The sequence below is a fragment of the Spea bombifrons genome, chromosome 5 (genome assembly GCF_027358695.1).
Source record: "Spea bombifrons isolate aSpeBom1 chromosome 5, aSpeBom1.2.pri, whole genome shotgun sequence".
Classification (NCBI taxonomy): domain Eukaryota; kingdom Metazoa; phylum Chordata; class Amphibia; order Anura; family Pelobatidae; genus Spea; species Spea bombifrons.
Window position 1 is genome coordinate 28589678 of NC_071091.1, and position 17831 is coordinate 28607508.

At 38.4% G+C, this 17831-nt stretch overlaps 1 protein-coding gene across 1 annotated transcript in view; it reads left to right on the plus strand.

The window, feature by feature from the left end:
• Window positions 1-10645, plus strand: part of STT3B (STT3 oligosaccharyltransferase complex catalytic subunit B) — a 46327-nt gene extending 35682 nt beyond the window's left edge. The window contains exons 9-16 of the mRNA XM_053468003.1: window positions 2016-2170; window positions 3204-3415; window positions 4356-4543; window positions 5636-5807; window positions 6354-6527; window positions 6955-7068; window positions 7602-7814; window positions 8847-10645. Of these exons, the coding sequence (XP_053323978.1) occupies window positions 2016-2170; window positions 3204-3415; window positions 4356-4543; window positions 5636-5807; window positions 6354-6527; window positions 6955-7068; window positions 7602-7814; window positions 8847-8927 (1309 nt within the window). The 3' untranslated portion in view covers window positions 8928-10645. The remainder of the gene's footprint in view (window positions 1-2015; window positions 2171-3203; window positions 3416-4355; window positions 4544-5635; window positions 5808-6353; window positions 6528-6954; window positions 7069-7601; window positions 7815-8846) is intronic.
• The last annotated feature ends 7186 nt before the right edge of the window (window positions 10646-17831 follow it).

Consider the following 17831-nt stretch of genomic DNA (forward strand, 5'->3'; position numbering starts at 1 on the left):
CTGTGCAGATGATGTCATTGCTGTGCAGATGATGTCATTGCTGTGCAGATGATGTCATTGCTGTGCAGATGATGTCATTGCTGTGCAGATGATGTCATTGCTGTGCAGATGATGTCATTGCTGTGCAGATGATGTCATTGCTGTGCAGATGATGTCATTGCTGTGCAGATGATGTCATTGCTGTGCAGATGTCATTGCTGTGCAGATGTCATTGCTGTGCAGATGTCATTGCTGTGCAGATGTCATTGCTGTGCAGATGTCATTGCTGTGCAGATGATGTCATTGCTGTGCAGATGATGTCATTGCTGTGCAGATTGTGTATGAATATGCCAACAAACCAAGGAATTTTAGCCCTTCCAAAAACTACCAGTCCGGTGGTGTGCTTCCGTTTTAAAGGGCTGTTGGGTTTTGTGCATGACACCCATCGTTCTTATCGAGAGAGGTGTCTGTACGGTGTCTCTGGTTTTGCTACATGGACGGGGTGTTGTATGCGGTAGTTTGACAGTTACATCAGCACAGCATGTCCAGAGATGATTAATGTTGTACATAAAAAGAGCATTTCTGTGGAACATTTGAAATATGGTCTTATCACCCTAGTAACCACTGCACTAGCCCAGTGATAAGGCACAAAACAAAATTGTTGCTATGGTGACAAGTCCAACCCTTTGCACAAACTTATTTGTGACGCATAAACTGCATTAATTTTTGTCCGCTGGGCTAGAGCTCAACGTTACATTTGGCAATGATTCACATGACCAGGACATAATATTGATAACATAATTGCAAAATGGTTTTCTGATGATCGATTCGCCTTTTAAACTTAAGCTTGGATCAGCAAACACAATATTCCATTGGAACACAGGAGTGATGGGAGTGATAAAGGCCCTCTGTACGCCTATGAGGGTATTCCATTAACAAAGCCTGCTTTCTGATCCATTTTCTGTTATTTTAATGGACAAAATGTCCTAATCTTTAAAAAAAAAAAAACGCTTTAAACGTTTAAATGCTTTTTTTTGTTCAAATAAAGAATCTGCAGCGCTGTTTAGGTGTGCGCTTTCCAAACTGCCTATAATTGGGCAGCATATTGTCCACCTAGACAGTTTTTAATACTATCTGCATTTTTAAGAAAAACTCTTCTTTCAGGAAAACGATCTCTTCCTTTTTTTTTTTTTTTTTTTTTTTTTTTTTTTTTATTCTCGGTGGAGTAATTTTCTGGCTGCTTTATCTTGGCGCACATTATCGTGTTACGTGGGCTACAGCTGCCTGGCGGCTCTGGGCAGGCGAGGCACAGAAAACCAGCCAGATCTGCAGCCAGAAGATGACCTACAAAATTGCGAGGCTCATCCCAGTTATAGGCGATTGGTATCATCGCATTTGGCAGGCGTTATCACAAATGTGTTGGAGGGGAATGGTAATTAAAGCTGTCGTGCTACCTTAGCTCTCCAAAATTGTCATCTCTTCTAGCAGTTAAGTACAGCCCTATAGCTCAGTAATAGCTGGAAGGTCAGATTCGACACCACGCTCTGACTTTATCTGTTGTCTCAGGACTGGCAGGGGGTAACATGACAGCCAGAGCCGCCTCTTCATATTCATTTGAATAATAGAACATCTTAATTACGGATTATTTAGTGTGCATGTAATTATTGCAGCAGCCTTTCCCTGACAGATGCATTATATTGTATCATATAAACACATTCTGTTAAAGCTCCCATTTCTCTGAGTAAAACACATGTCCAAAAGCTACCATCGAACTAATGACTATGCATCGTAGGCTATGAAATGCACTAAGGTACCGGAGTGTCCCTCTAAACTAGATTTAGGACGTAACCAAACATTCTACGGTGTTTAGGCTGGTGAAAATGTATATTGCAAGAATATACAGAAGCAAATGAAGCTTTCTAATGCAAATAAGTCTTGGTGTTTCAAGAATGGAGTTTAAGACTTGATCCCCATGTCTTAAAGTAGGATTCAGTAGATAGCTTCTTATTGTTTGTTCAACTTTATTCTCCCAACAGGTATGCAAAGATTCACATCCCCATTATCGCTTCCGTGTCTGAGCATCAACCAACCACATGGGTTTCCTTCTTTTTTGACCTGCACATATTGGTGTGTACGTTTCCCGCAGGGCTCTGGTTCTGTATTAAAAATATCAACGATGAGCGAGTATTTGGTAAGCACAAGCAAAACATGTTTTTGTTCTTTTTTTGTTTAGTTTAATATACACTTTTTACAAAAATATATTACGTTAAATTTTTATGTAAAAAGATAGTGTTGACTATGATAATTTGGTCATGAAAATTAGTAGGCTTATATGGATCAACTGTCCCCAGTTAAAAAGGGGTTCTGGTGCCAGGGTAACTTGACTCTTAGGTGTCCAATTCTTCTAATCTGGTCTATTAAACCCCGGACTATAGTCACTTGGCTAGTGAGAGGTGCATACTGGCCCAACTGAATATCATCACGGACTAAGGGCTGCATTCACACTTGTTTGTAACAAGTTTGTTTGTGTGTGATATACATTTTGTTATGTAATACATAGGAGTTAGTAGCATTAATCTCATTATAGACTATAACACATAAACTAACCGTGATGTACTACATAAAGTCATGGAGAGCCGTTGCTTATCAGTCAGCCATAAGAGTCGTAGATCACACGTCGCCAGAGACTATATCCGATATTAATCTCAGAGGAAAGCTTGGATTACACACATTCACGAAACTTACATTTCTCGATACACAGTTCCTCGGCTATCCTAACAGCTGACGAATGGGTCTGTAACGGTGTGCCTAACGGCTCGTGTGCTAGCATGCATTACGGGCTCGTACGCGGCCAGAACTAGTTTAATATAATAGTCTTTTTACCAGTCCAGGGACATTTTCCTAATCTTAATATGCGTCGCTAGCATTAAAATGGGATCTTTAATATGTTCCTTCAAGGGGAAGATTTGCATATAATAATGCAATATATTTTTATGCTCGTATCTGTATAAGGGGGGAAGGGTAATACTACGAATGCTTCGATGTGTGTGATTACGTGCCTTGTTACAGCCGGCTTTGTCGGAAATTTACAAAGGTACTTTACTACGTGAAAGCAAAAGTGAGAAAGTGGTAGCAGCCATTGAGTTTTGGAGTGCAAAAGGTGCGAGTTTCTTCTTTTCATGAATGAATCGTGTGATTATATTGCCTGCCGCTTGTCTCCGCAGTTGCCCTGTACGCAATTAGCGCGGTGTACTTTGCCGGTGTCATGGTGCGGTTGATGCTGACCTTGACGCCTGTGGTTTGCATGCTGTCGGCCATTGCCTTCTCTAACGTGTTCGAGCATTACCTTGGGGACGATATGAAAAGAGAAAATCCCCCTGTAGAAGACAGCAGCGATGAAGATGACAAAAGGAATTCTGGAAATCTCTACGATAAGGTAAAGATACATCGCTTGCCTTTTGTTAGTACCAGGGAATTGCGTTAAGAATTTTAATGCTCTCTCCATCCCTTATCTTTTGCTCTAAACAAGTAATAGACTCGATTCATACTTAAAATCCATATTGATTAAGCTGCAGCAACTATTGTGAATCATAGCGATCTGTCTTCCAGACTATTAGCTGTTTTAAAGTAGCTTAAAAAAATATATTGTATAAGATGCAGCCTTGTATTGAATTCTTTTTTTTGTTCTGCTTCTATTGATTAACCATTTGTCTGCAGTATAGTTAGCTGTAATTAAATGGAACTACCAAAGAATGTTTAATCTCTGCATTGTATACACTCCGATACAAGGAAATGTTTGCCGTCACTTCATATAATTTTTTTTAAAAAAACTTTTAATTACTCCACAAACTGCAGTGAGTGCGGGAATAACTGTTTGATTATACATCGTAAATGCCAGATTATTTTCCATGCTGGTTGCCACTCAGCAGGATGAATGCTGCTTGTTAAGTGTGGCGGTGCGAACATTAGTCTCCCAAGTAGTCACCCGGGAACTACTTATTCCCCTGGTTTTGCTTGGAAAACGCAAAGCACGTTTGGTTTTTTTCACTTCATAGCGTTAATATTAACTGTCTTTACCACCCCTTTCATTGCAATTTACAGGTAGCTGAAGACTAGGACGTTATTTTCAGTGGCCGTACAAAATTATAAAAATATTTTTTGCTCCTTGCCGTGAAACAGGTCATACGTGGCTTCTTTTAAGGTTACTGCAGATTTGCATGGTACTGAAAGATAACATGGATGAATGATCGCTTTTATAATGATGGACATGAGCATTAGTATCGAATTACCATACTGGGTATTTGGAGGTCCTCCAACTTGGGGAATGTACAGGGTATGTAGTTACCTTTTTTATTATGTGTTATCTTTCTATTCAGGCTGGAAAAGTGAGGAAGCATGTGTCTGAGCAGGAGAAGACCGAGGAGGGTCTTGGTCCTAACATTAAGAGCATAGTCACCATGTTAATGCTGATGCTTCTGATGATGTTTGCCGTACACTGCACGTGGGTAACTAGCAATGCCTACTCCAGTCCCAGCGTGGTATTGGCGTCATACAATCATGATGGGTAAGAGTGACATCTCTTCTACCTGCCTTTATCATTTTTCATCTGTGGATAAGATGTATATATATATTTCAACATGTCACACCTTTTAACACATCAGATCAGAAACGTCATTGCTCGTTTGTACTCATGTGATATTAATGGGTAGGTAAGGTGCCGAAGTCCTGCAAATGGCACTCAGGAACGTTACTAGACCGTGATGGCAAGGCTCTTATAAGATTAGTCATGTGTATAACTTTCACGTGTTGGTTGAATAAGCAATCATTCTCCATTAATTTCACAGTAGGTAAGAAGGAGTAGGCAAAACTCTTAAGAAGCAGCTAACGTAAAGATATTCAACTCCTTGAAGAGCATTGCTCTTCTGATGTAGTCTTACAAGGTCCAAACTAACCAGTCCTGGTTAGGCATAGTTGTATTAAGTCACAGAAGGTGTATGAAAGTTAGTGCCATGACTTTTAAGGACTTATTAAACATATGGATACACTGATTGGGAATAATTCTATAGCTGCAATATGTTTTTACAAATTATGTGGCAATCACTTTATTGAAGTTATGATGAAGCTCTTGTGCTGAAGGAAGTTGGATGCACAGTATTAAGAACCTAGCGCAACGCAGCAGAAGCGCAGATTGATGGAATGAAAAGAATTTGATTCAGTTTGTATAAATGAGTTCTTGGCTACTTGAAAACTGCATAAAGCATAGCAGACATCTGCTTCCCTTTGCTTGAGAGAGGCGTAAGGATTAAGTAGCACTTTTAAACCCATGTGCAATTTGTCTATTTAATCTTCTTAGAAGCAGCCTGATTTTATTTGGTTACATGGAGAATTACGTGAAATCAGTGATTTTTATTATCTACTTTGTGGAATGATGCATGCTGGACTGCACGGAGTCATGCCAGGCTGTGATCATAAAGTGCATACACATTCTGTATGAACATATGGAGAGACTCTGTTCCAGAAAGCGAGATATCTTAAATGTCTGAGTTAATTGTGCATTATAGTATGTGCACCCCCATAACTGGTACCGTAGTATGGAGACGTTGACACGAGTACATTTTTTCTTTTCAATGCTTTGACACCATCAGTCTTATTTCAGAACACGAAACATCTTGGATGACTTTAGAGAAGCGTACTATTGGCTACGACAGAATACTGATGAACATGCACGTGTAATGTCCTGGTGGGATTATGGCTATCAAATAGCAGGAATGGCTAATCGAACCACTTTAGTAGACAACAATACGTGGAATAATAGCCATATAGCATTGGTGAGTCTGAAGACTGTTTTTTTTTAATGTACTTGGTTTACATAATTTTATTGGGTTTTTTGTGACCTAGGTCCCTTTATCTTTGGTCAGTAGCACATTAATACAATTGTAAAATCATTTCAAGTAGCAGGAGGATTTTAATGACTAACATAATTTTGCTTGTAATTTAATAAATGGATTACGTTACATTTAACGGTTTAGCGAAATTAATATTATGTATTTTTCAAATCACTTAACATTCTTGGTTAGGAGGCGTTTTACATCCTAGTCGGTCTGGATTATGCGTAGTCAACAGAAGCTTTACAGTTAATGTTAAACTAAAAATGCCGTGTTTCCTTGCTAGCCGGGTCCCAGGTATATGATGGCTGAAAACCATAGTGGATTGCAATACGAGCTTCCCGTTCTCTTTACCTGATCTAGACATCTTACTTTGTACGAACAAACCAGAAATAGGATCACGTTACCAGTTTGTAAATTGTTGCCTGCCTTCTATTCCCTTTTCTGTTTGTTATGGAGGCTCAAGTAAAATCTTTCATTTCCACACAGGTCGGAAAAGCAATGTCTTCAAACGAAACGGCTGCTTATGAAATCATGCGAAGCTTAGATGTTGATTATGTGCTGATCATCTTTGGTGGTGTAATTGGCTATTCTGGTGATGACATAAACAAATTTCTTTGGATGGTGAGGATTGCAGAAGGCGAGCATCCAAAAGATATCCGGGTAAGCCGATAAAATTCATAATTTCACAGTATCCCATTATATCCTGACGGGATTTTGTATTAACCAATAGCTGCAGCAGGAAGCCTGTAATCACTAGAATTCTCCAGCTCATTTTATTAGATCCAGAATGTCACGTAACATGAAATAGTTTATCTAGAACGTTTTGCCAGGAAGAATACATTGAGCTTTCTCAAGTTTTCACGTATTCCATACAACAGCCGACTAGTTTTTCCAACTCTATGCAGGCAAGTTTTTGAATTTCATAATTGGTACCACAGCAGGGTGCTGAGTTGCCATTTCAACAAGTGAGTCTGTAATTACGGCACAAAAGTTATCAACTTCGACTGAGGACTCCAACTTATCTTTGACAATCTTGACTATATTAATTTCTCATTAACATTCCACTAAATTATTTTTTTTCCTTTAGGAAAGTGATTACTTCACACCACAAGGAGAATTCAGAGTAGACAAAGCTGGATCGCCAACTTTGCTTAATTGCCTCATGTACAAAATGTCCTATTACCGATTTGGTGAAATGCAGGTTAGTACTTCTGATATCGGTTCTCCTCTAACCAAATATTAGTTTTTGTTTTCGGCATTCATATTAATTCAGTACATTTGACTGTAGAAAATGTTAAGTTCAGTATAAATTAAATTGGAGTAATTGAAGTAATCGGCTTCTGATGTTTTTTTTTTTTTTAACAAAAACATCGTTTTCATTTTCGAATAGCCTGACCTAAGAAAGTATGAAAAGATTAATCTATTGCCAATGGGAGATGTGTGTTACCATTGTTACCAAACTTGTGCAGCTCTGTTCTCTTTATTACACCTGGAAACTGGCATTTAAAAAAAAAAATTGTTTAATTTGAACTAGCCTAATGCCATATAAATACCACCTCTTGTTTGTAGGAGGTGTGATGTGCTGGACAGCTATTAGCAGATAGCTCTCTGGTTAGTGTCTCTCACTGTTAGTGTGTAAGCTGTCTTTAGCAGTATCTCAAGGTTCAAGAAATTCTATGGACAATTCTTGCAGTTAGTATCTTCAGCAATGCTAACACATCACTTGTTTTGCAGCTAGACTTTCGAACCCCGCCAGGGTTTGATCGTACGCGTAATGCAGAGATTGGCAATAAAGACATCAAATTCAAGCATCTAGAGGAGGCGTTTACATCGGAGCACTGGCTTGTTAGAATATACAAAGTAAAACAGCTGGAAAACAGAGAGGCACTTGATCACAAACCTAGAGTGACCAACATTGTCCCTAAGCAGAAGTACTTATCCAAGAAGGTAGGTTTTGTATTTGCACTTAGTGGAACAACCGCTGTTGCTTTTTATTTAAAAAAAAAAAAAGTTCTTTGCAGAGTTCTTTCATTTTGGTGCAGGGCGTGGTAAACTTAGTTTGGGCAACTAAAAGATTGGAGCCTTGATTTAACTTAAATACTGTGGTGTTAATTCACCCCTTTTAGAATCTATTCTCCAAGGCTTGGGTGGTAACGAGAGGGGCAGCTGCCCCAGGCGCCATAAGGTGATGGAGAGGCTTCTTGAGTTATTCACCGACTATTCTCTTGCACCACCTTTTGCTAACAGAACCTCTGACCCTGTCCCAGGCCAGTAGAGCCCTAGTTATCATATTGATCCAAGGGCCCAGCTGACCCATATATGTCTTTGGACATTGAACTCCCTCAAAAATGAAAAGTCATTGTCTCGAAAAATCCTGACCATTTCATTTGTAATAGGTCTGTGGTTAAACATTGTAGGATTTTTAATAAGTGAGGCCTTGCTGAGCAATGCCGTATTCATTACCACTGCTGAAATTACACTTAATGGGTTACCTTTTTTTTTCCTTCAGACAGCACAGCAGACAAAATCCTGTAGCTCGTATTTCATTAATGAGGCTAAAGCATCAGGGATCGCTTGCTTCAAACCCTCGTAACTGAAGTTCTGCATTAAGTCTGCTTACCAGCAGTGTGCGTTTTGAATATTTCAGTACTCAGATATTCTGTGGATTCTTTCAGTGATTGTTCAGTTTAATCTTCATATTTACAAAAACGATTTAAATCCGCTTGCAGCAGGGTAAACATGGTGAATACGCTACAGCAGTATTTTATTTCACTGCCCATGTCTGAATCTGTTCTGAGCTTTCACGCAGAAGATTTTTATGTTTCTTCCATTAAAAAAGCCACATTTTCTGTAAATTATGTTTTTAATAAGCAAATTGCCTCAGATTCAAGGGTTTTGTCTGTAGCTGATTGATACAATATTCAGCACTTTGTAGTATCCATTGTGCATGTTTCTTACTTTTTTTCCCTTTACTTGTAGACATCCAAGAGGAAGCGTGGTTACATCAGAAATAAGCTAACTCTGAAGAAAGGCAAGAAACCCAGCAAGAAGACGGTTTAAACAAACTGATCTCACAGGAGGAAATTGCCCTTGAGATAACCAGTCTTTGCCTTTAGGAGAACTCATGTTTCACAGCAACATGAGGGTACAGAACCATCTTTGGTCCAGATTATTGTACAAAAATTTCAGGCAATGTCTGATTATGAGATATATATATATTGGCTTATTAAGAACAGCTGTTTTAGATTTGTAATGTGAAGCCAGAGCTGCTGTCCAAGAATAAACAGCAGACGTTTTGTTTTTTGGTAACTTTTGTTTTTTTCTTTCTCTACTTTGAATCTGACAATTTGGACTGATTGCACCAAAGAGCCCTCTAATTTGTCAACTGGCACATGCATACTTGTCAATTTTTTTTATATATATTTATCAACTTAAATATATTTTCTTCACGATGCCCATGCATTGAATGGACATTGGAGCATCATATAGAAAACCATATGAAATGTAAAAAAAAAAAAAATAGGATAAAAAGCATGCATTTCAGAATCAATAAAGATTTGTTCTGTTGAGCTGGGTTTTTTTTTTAAACATTAAAGATAGACACACAAGGGTGGTGTAAAGTTGGAAATGTAAATGCTTTGTAAGTATATTTCATCAAAACATGTTTGAACGAACTTCGGTGAATCACGTCATGGAGACAGGCTAGATTGGTCAGGTCATTCTGTCTTTGGTTGAACATATGTGATCACTTTAAAGCATCAATGGCAACAAACAGCATGCTTTCAACACTGGCAAAATAAAGTTTAAGCTGTAGCAGTGAAATATAATGGGGCCTAGTACTGTATATAGGGACCTAAATCAGTATGGCCTCTAAAGTTCAGCTGTGACCATGTTCTGCTGTAACAAGTAGTGGAAGGAAAATAAAAGTGCACGGTTTAATGGTACACACGTTAAAAAGTTGACAAGTATTCAAATGTCCGCTATGTTTTTGTAAAATCACATTAGAGGGTATCTGAATTACAATCCAAATCTTTGGACAAAATGAGGCTTTTTTCCCCCTTCTCCTTAATTCTGGTTGAGTTGTTTAAAATCATTTGTTGACTTGTGATATTTTTTTTCTTAACTAGGAATCTTTTTCATGACAGTTCTGTCAAATGAAATGCACTAAAATGTACATTGGGTTGAACATTTGGGTGGATCTCTACCCTTTCTGGCTTTAGGATTCATGCAGACTTGAATATTTGTCTTGACAGATCTTCCCCTTTTTATATTAGCAGCGCATACAGTTCCCCACAATAAATACTGGACTATAATATATGATTTATGTTTTTATTAATATTGAGATTTGGTGACATCTTCCCCAAAATGGCAGTACCTTTTTTTTTTGTTTTGTTTTATTTACAGACATCGTTGTCAAGAGTTCGTAAGTAGCTCTGACGTTTTCACATCATGCTGGGATTTATTTTACGATTATGAAAAAAAAGTTTGAAGAAGTTGACTATAGGCAAATAAACTTTTAATTAAGGTTTTCTCTTAAGTGTCCTGTTTTTGTTTGTCAATTATTGAAATGGCCAAATCTTGAAAATGAATGTCATCTGCCATGGCAGCCACTGTTTGGAACCATTAAAATTCATAGCTTGTTTGGGTAGATTTTTTTGGTATAGTTAAGGAACGGACTTATTTTCAAGATGTTTATTGAAAAATAAATGACGTGACCAGAATTGCAGTAAAAACTGGAAAACATTTACTTTCAAATAAAAAGAAAAATATTTCCTGCTGTTTGTGTGTGTGTATGTACTGTATCTGGCTTTCACTTTAGTGGATTAGGGCTGAGTACACTTTTTTTTTTTTAACTGCTTAACGTCAATCCACGTACATGTACGGTGTGACGCTGCAATGTTAGTAACAATGCCCGTACATGTACGTGGTAGCGTTATTTGCCGTTGATCGCGGTTGGCGGCATTGGTCCAGGCAAACCAAAAAAAAAAAAGTTTTTCAAACCTTCCGATCGGCGGTTTAAACAGACCAGTGATGCAAATGTATATGTTTTTTTGTTTGTTTTTTTATGAGCAAGTCCTACAATTAGCGATATCTTCCCAAAAAATTCCCGCATGGAAAGAGTTAACATATTGGCATTATAAATGCCCATAGGGTGCCTAGTTTTAAACAAAAATGTATGATGTGATGGGGTAAATTGAATTGGCCGGCTTCAAAGATGTCCCAAATATGGGATGTGGGCCACAGAGTGACCAGATGTCTAAACTGCAAAAAAATACACACCTCGCAAAGGTGGCCTTTTCCTCCCAAATAACGCAACAAACCCATGCATGTGGGGTATCACTGCGCTCAGGAGATGCGGAACACATATTAGGATGTTGTTTAGCAGTGACATATACCAGGAGCGGTAAATGTATACCTGGAGTACAACGTGTATGGAAAAAAAATACAAACATTTTTGACTACCAAAAAGTTTCACAAAGGTTAGTGGTAGAATTAGTGAATGGAAAGGGTTAAAATACCAGCATTTGAAGTAATTTGGGGTGTCTAGTTTTCAAAAATATATGATTTGATGGGGTAAATTGCATTGGGCGGCTTCAAAGATACCTGAAATAGCACATGGGGCAGAATGACCAGATTTGGGGGAAATGGTTTTGAAATAGCAAAACGCTACTGGTGCTTATTGCCCCATAACGTGCAAAAAGAAAAAGCAACAAAACATAAAAACATTGGGTATTTCTAAACTCAGGACAATTAGCTGTTTTTTTTCATTAGTTTTTGCAGATGAGTAAAAGATTTTGCAAAGAAAAATGAGAAACAAATAAAAGTGAGAAATTGAGGCAGTCCTGTATTAAGCATACAAACATGTAATAAAACCACAATTCTCCTTTAGAATACAATTAAATTCATTTTACACAGTTTAAATAATGATCATATGCTTAGACAAATGTTTTGTTGAATAACGTCCTGAAGAACTATAATTTATAGGTTCTACTTTGTGGCATTTATTGAAATGGTATGAATAACTTTTAAGATGTAGTTCCTGCCATTTAATCCAGTAAGTAAATACAATCTGTAAAATGAAGTTAAAGACTAACACATTAAAGATATTCAATTGTGCTGTTTAGTGTTAAAAGAGGGAAGAGCAGGAAGAAAAGATTTTTCTTTTGTATGTCACACACACAACACTATCTGGCAGCTCCCACTTCATCCACTATGGCTACCCTTCTCTCTCAACACGCTCCTGCACTCATCCTTTTTTTTATTGTTTAAACAATATACAAATAAAATTGTTTTGACGCATTGTTGACATGGGAGTTACATGTAACTTCATAACAGACGAATGTCAGCCATGTATGTGGTTGGTACTCTGTTGGAGTGTCTGTAGGGCTTTTTTAAAACCCGTTTTGCAGCAGAGTGGTTGAAAGCTGTTTGAAAAAAAACCTGCTGAACCACTTAATAAAAGACATAACATTTTATGACCTTATGACTAACGTGAATGTCTCATAGGGGACTGTATGAAAGATTTTGGGGTTGAAGATGGTCTCTTAACTTTTGATATCTGTGCACAGAATCTTGCATTTAATGAAAATAACTCTATCCCCTTCTGTAGTTTTATGTCTAGACAAATTAATCCTGTGTAAGTAAAAAAGTGTAAGGTTATTTTCCTTACATACCGCTTTTTCCTTATAAATGAGGCACTAACACCCTGTTATACATCCCTTATAATGGCTGTTTCCATAAAACATTTAGGCCAATAACTAGCTTCAGGCTAATTTTGAGCAGGCTATATTATTGTGGAGGTAGATTGACACGTACGATTGCAGTACACGGTTGTGAATTATCCTCTCTCCGCTGGCTGTGCTTACGTTGGGGAAAAAGGAATGCACAAGGCTGCATTTTTATTAAGTCCTATTTGACTTCATGAAACTCCTGGGGATGCTGTTGAAAGAACTCCAGTGGAAACATTGATTTACACATTTATTTGACCAAAAACTGTATTAAAGGGGCATGGATAAATTTCTTGGAATCCCCTATGCATTTGTACTATTTATCCCCCCCCCCACACACCTCCTTGGTTTGCTGACCTGTTCGGCCGAGCACATGTCTTGCTTTAATGCACATAATTCGGTGTGCTCGCTTCAACACTGTCCTGTGCAAGAGTTCCAGGGGTCTAACAAGATTGCATGCACCGGAAGCGCTACTTCGGATTTCGTACAGCCAAAACTAGCACAATGGAACGGGTGAAACGCAGCAGCGTATACTGAGTGGCTTTACCCCCCCCTCCCCTATGGTAAATAGTGCATAATAAAGTGTTGAAATGATGTAGACCAAGAGGCATTTTCGAGCTTCCTATTTGAGATAACATGACCAATGGACATTCCCCCCCCCCGATACATATTTGTAAACTTGATTGAGGGCCTTCCTCACCTGTTTCTGTAAGCCAAATTATGTTATATACTACTTATGTCTTGTCTGCTCATTGTACAGCACTACGGAATATGATGGCAATATAGAAAAATAATAATATTGCACATGGTTTTGACCAGCTGTAACGTATGGGTGTACCACAGAAACTTGCCATATTTGGCTTGAAGAATCTCAAAAGATTACTCTGTCTACAAGGCAGCATGTGATCTCCAAGTGGGGAATAGTAGTATTTACAGCCTTTACAACCAAGATTCAATGCATTTCATGTCTATTTCTAGCTAACTGTGCCACTACATGAGTGGTTATGTCTCCCAACTAACCCCCCACTCTACCCTTCTCCAAGGGTGAGACCTCTGGAACCTGTGCTAGGAGGTCCATAGGTGTCAGTATTGGTTGCTCTTTTTTGTGTAAAGTTATTTATGGAGATATATTATAGAACTAAACCTGTAGATTAAAGGGGGAGTCCATCTAAATTTTAAAAGGTACAAAAAATATGTAGTTAAATTAGTTTGGATGCTTGCAACTCAATCAAAATGGTTGAAAAAGATTGTGTTCAAGCAACAATTAAAAATTTCCCTGTTCTGTTTTTGGTTCTTGAGACCTGACATTTAATACAGAAACAAAATAATCTTTTACAATGACACACTTAGCTCCGGTATAGATCAAATAACACATGGAAACACAGCATTGCAGGTATAGTTAAACTGAATAAAACATAAAAACACTGTATTTGCAGGAATTATAAATAACACCTGAAACATACCGTTGCAGGTATAGATCAACTGAAAAATCACAAGTGAAGACATAGACCATAGGTCACACACTCCAAACGCCAGCCCTGGCACCTAGATTGGATGCTTACATATCCATGTTTTCACACATTCATTCACAGATACTTATTCACTCACTCATTTACGCATACTCATTCATACATTCTCCCCCACCCCTTTACCTCAACCGCAGATTTGCCTGTGAAAACTGCACACTTCCGCACGGACCAGCAGCTTCCCTCTGCGTTGCTTGCACACTGTGCAAACAACTTCTATTTTACCGCTTAGGGGAAGCAGGAACAAAGCAGGGTTACGTGACGTAACGTGACGTGACTGCTGCGTTTCTGCAGACAAGTTTTTTTTGCCAAGATACAAAACCAAATACTAACTTTTTCAGAAGACATTCCCTGTAAGTTCATACCACTTCACTGTGGCCTAGACCCAGTCATCACCTGTTAATGAGGGCTGTATTCAATATGAAATGGAGATACACCGGAAACGTCACACGTATGTACAGTTTGGACTAATATACATTTAAATATTAATAAAGAGCTCATTCGATGATCAGATAATATATTTGTATATTTTTACAAAACATTAAAATTCATTTTTGTTGGGTTATGCTTTTCTGTAAAGTAAGGCTTGAAATTACATAGATTACGTATAACAAATAAGTTTTACATTGACAAAAACATACAAGAAATATTGAGTATTAGGATATACAGTGGCAATAAGCATCTTGATAGACATTTGAAATGAAGACCTCCAATGCAGTACAAACCTAAATGAGATGTAAATTACCTTCTCACTTGGAACCACTATTACACAGTGCTCCGCCAGAATATGTTACAATGAATTTTATGTGTGTTTAAAACTACTAAATAGATCACTTTATGTCAGGTTTTTTTGCGTATTAGATGAGTAGGATGTCCCTGGTTTGTTTGATAACAAAATGCCTTAATAAGCTGACATGATTAATAACACATTCATAGAATGTCCTGCTGTATTCCTGAGTGGGATCGTTCAGAAGGTAACTCGTGTTAATACATACTATGAGGTAACCGTGTTTTCCTATGTAGTAAGTAAAACAGAAAATAATTTCTCTCTAAAATAACTTATAGATCACTCCGCCACTGTTTTTTACTGCACTTTTCTGCAATATATATATATATATATATATACTTGGTGGGAAGACCTATTTTGTTTATTTAAGGTGGTCATTTGAAACATAAATTTTAATGGATTTTCTGCGAATATATAAGGAAGACTGAAGCTACTACTAATATGCTTGGATATTGCAAAAGCAACAGAGGCTCAGCATACTACTTTGCAATTTGATAATTTTTTATATATATATAATACCAACATAACTGATAAAGAGCTGCGGAGAATATAGACTGGTGTAGAACTGATCTAGGCGTGAAAATGTTGGATGTGATAGGTCACTTTAAAGTAAAAACCATTTGCTGGAATAACAAGGAAGGTTTCATAGTTCCAGCTTTTACCTGTTTTAGTAAATTGACACAGACCCTTCTCATTACAAAAAGCAGTACTAACTATAGAGTTGTTTGTCTTATCACAGAAAAATAAGGATAGAATGATGTTTCAACAGTATCCTCCATGCATTCGCACTATCCTCTATGCGCTTCCCCACCCCCAAGCTTTCTTGGCTTGCACAAGTTTATTAGGTCTAACAAGAACCCCCGAGCAGAAAAAAAAGGGTGGCAAATTGGACAATGGGGGGGGGGGGCCTGTAGCTTCTCCTAAAGGTAAGTGACTTTTTAAAATACTTAAAAGTACATGAATATGAGATTATACAAGATGGTAAAGTGTCCCATTAACTTAAACACCCTTATGGTATTAGTCATCACAATCTCTGCTGGCAGACATTTCTATGTATTCATCACATTTTACTAAATAGGTGTTCCCATTCTTTCACTTTGCAGACTCTGACGACTTTTTTTTTTTTTTTTAAACAATCCTATTTGTCTGGATAGACCTTTCCTTCATCTACAATTGGAATAAGCCAGCCAACATGTTACTCATTAAAAACAATAGCAAAGGGGTCACTAACATATAACTAACAATAAAGCAATGTAACCACATTCTATATATATATATATATATATATATATATATACCGTATTGGCTCGAATATAGGCCGCACTTTTTTCCCCCACTTTAAGTCTTAAAAGTGGGTGTGCGGCCTATATTCGGACATGCAGTCCCGGGCGCCGGGCAGGCAGCGGAGATAGGATACAGATCCCCCGCAGCGGTGCAGGGGACCTGCATCCTACTCCCCGATACGCTCAGACAGCCTCCCCTGCCAGCACTTCCAATGGGGGAGGGTGCCGGCACGGGAGGTTGTCTAAGCGCATCGTGCGGACCGTCCGCACGATGCGTTTTACCTCTGCCCACCCCCGACTTACCAGAGCAGAATCCCGAGTGTCTTGCGGGGCCGGCGGGGGACATCTACGCAATACGCGTATACAACTTCCGGTGCCGGCACATCCAGTCTGCTCCGGTAAGTCGGGGGGGGGCAGAGGAGGACAGTGGCAGCATATCTCGGGGGGGGCAGTGGCAGCATATCTCGGGGGGGAGGAGGAGGACAGTGGCAGCATATCTCGGGGGGGAGGAGGAGGACAGTGGCAGCATATCTCGGGGGATGGGGGGAGGAGGAGGACAGTGGTAGCATATCTCGGGGAGGGAGGACAGAGTGGCAGCATGTTTTTTTGGTGCTTTTTTAAAGAAAAAACTTTTTCTTTAAAAAAGCACCAAACTTTTAGGGTGCGGCCTATATACAGGGGCGGCCTATATCCGAGCCAATACGGTATATATACATATATATATATAAAGCAGCGTTATTTTTTGGTGAAATGTGTTCATATTACAAGCATGCTTAAAAATTATATAAAAGTATGATTCTGTTCTACATTCTTTTCTATATGCCACTTGTGAGATCAGCAGCTTTGGTGCATATTAATTAACAGAACAATCAAGAAGAAACTGCAGTGCCTGACACATACACACAGACCACTTATCTGAAGAAAAAAACAAAAGGTCATGCGGACAAGACAAAAACAATGACCTCCGTACTTAAAATATCATTTGACACTTGTTGTGTTTGAACTGGACATAATTATTATCATTTCCAGTCTTTATCCATTTTAAAGCGTACCTGTCACCTTTAAGATTTCCTGTGGGTCACATATGGGCAGTTTCTTAAACATACGCAGATCACATTGTGGGCATCAGTATTTTAAGAAAATGGCAGCATGGTTCTTTTAAAATCTGACCCCAAGCAGTCTTTGCAGTAGATTCTTGCCTTAAACCTTCTCTATATTTAATGTAGTCACCTTAATCACACATGCTACCTGGGAACTATATTCACAAAGAGTATTCCCAACTAACAATTGTAGGAAAAACAACAAAGAACAAACTTCCAACGGTTAATGTGCTGTGTGAGTGCAATGGCTATTACACAAATTGTGATGATTTTCTTAACAAAAACAGCAAAAATCGTGCATCAGGCCTTTTGTTTTTATTCAAGTTTAAAAAGTGTCTACCTCTAAAAGAGCTTAGAAATCACAGGGGGGGGCAGCCCTGAACTTAAAGATTTCAAATTTAAAGACGAGAATAGAAAATACAACAGCCTTGATTAATAACTCTACAAAGCTACCTGGCCACCCCTTTGTGACCCGGTCTGGCTGTCCAGGAACCCGTAATCAGCTGAAAATATTAGCCACAAGTCAGAGGGAGTTTTCTT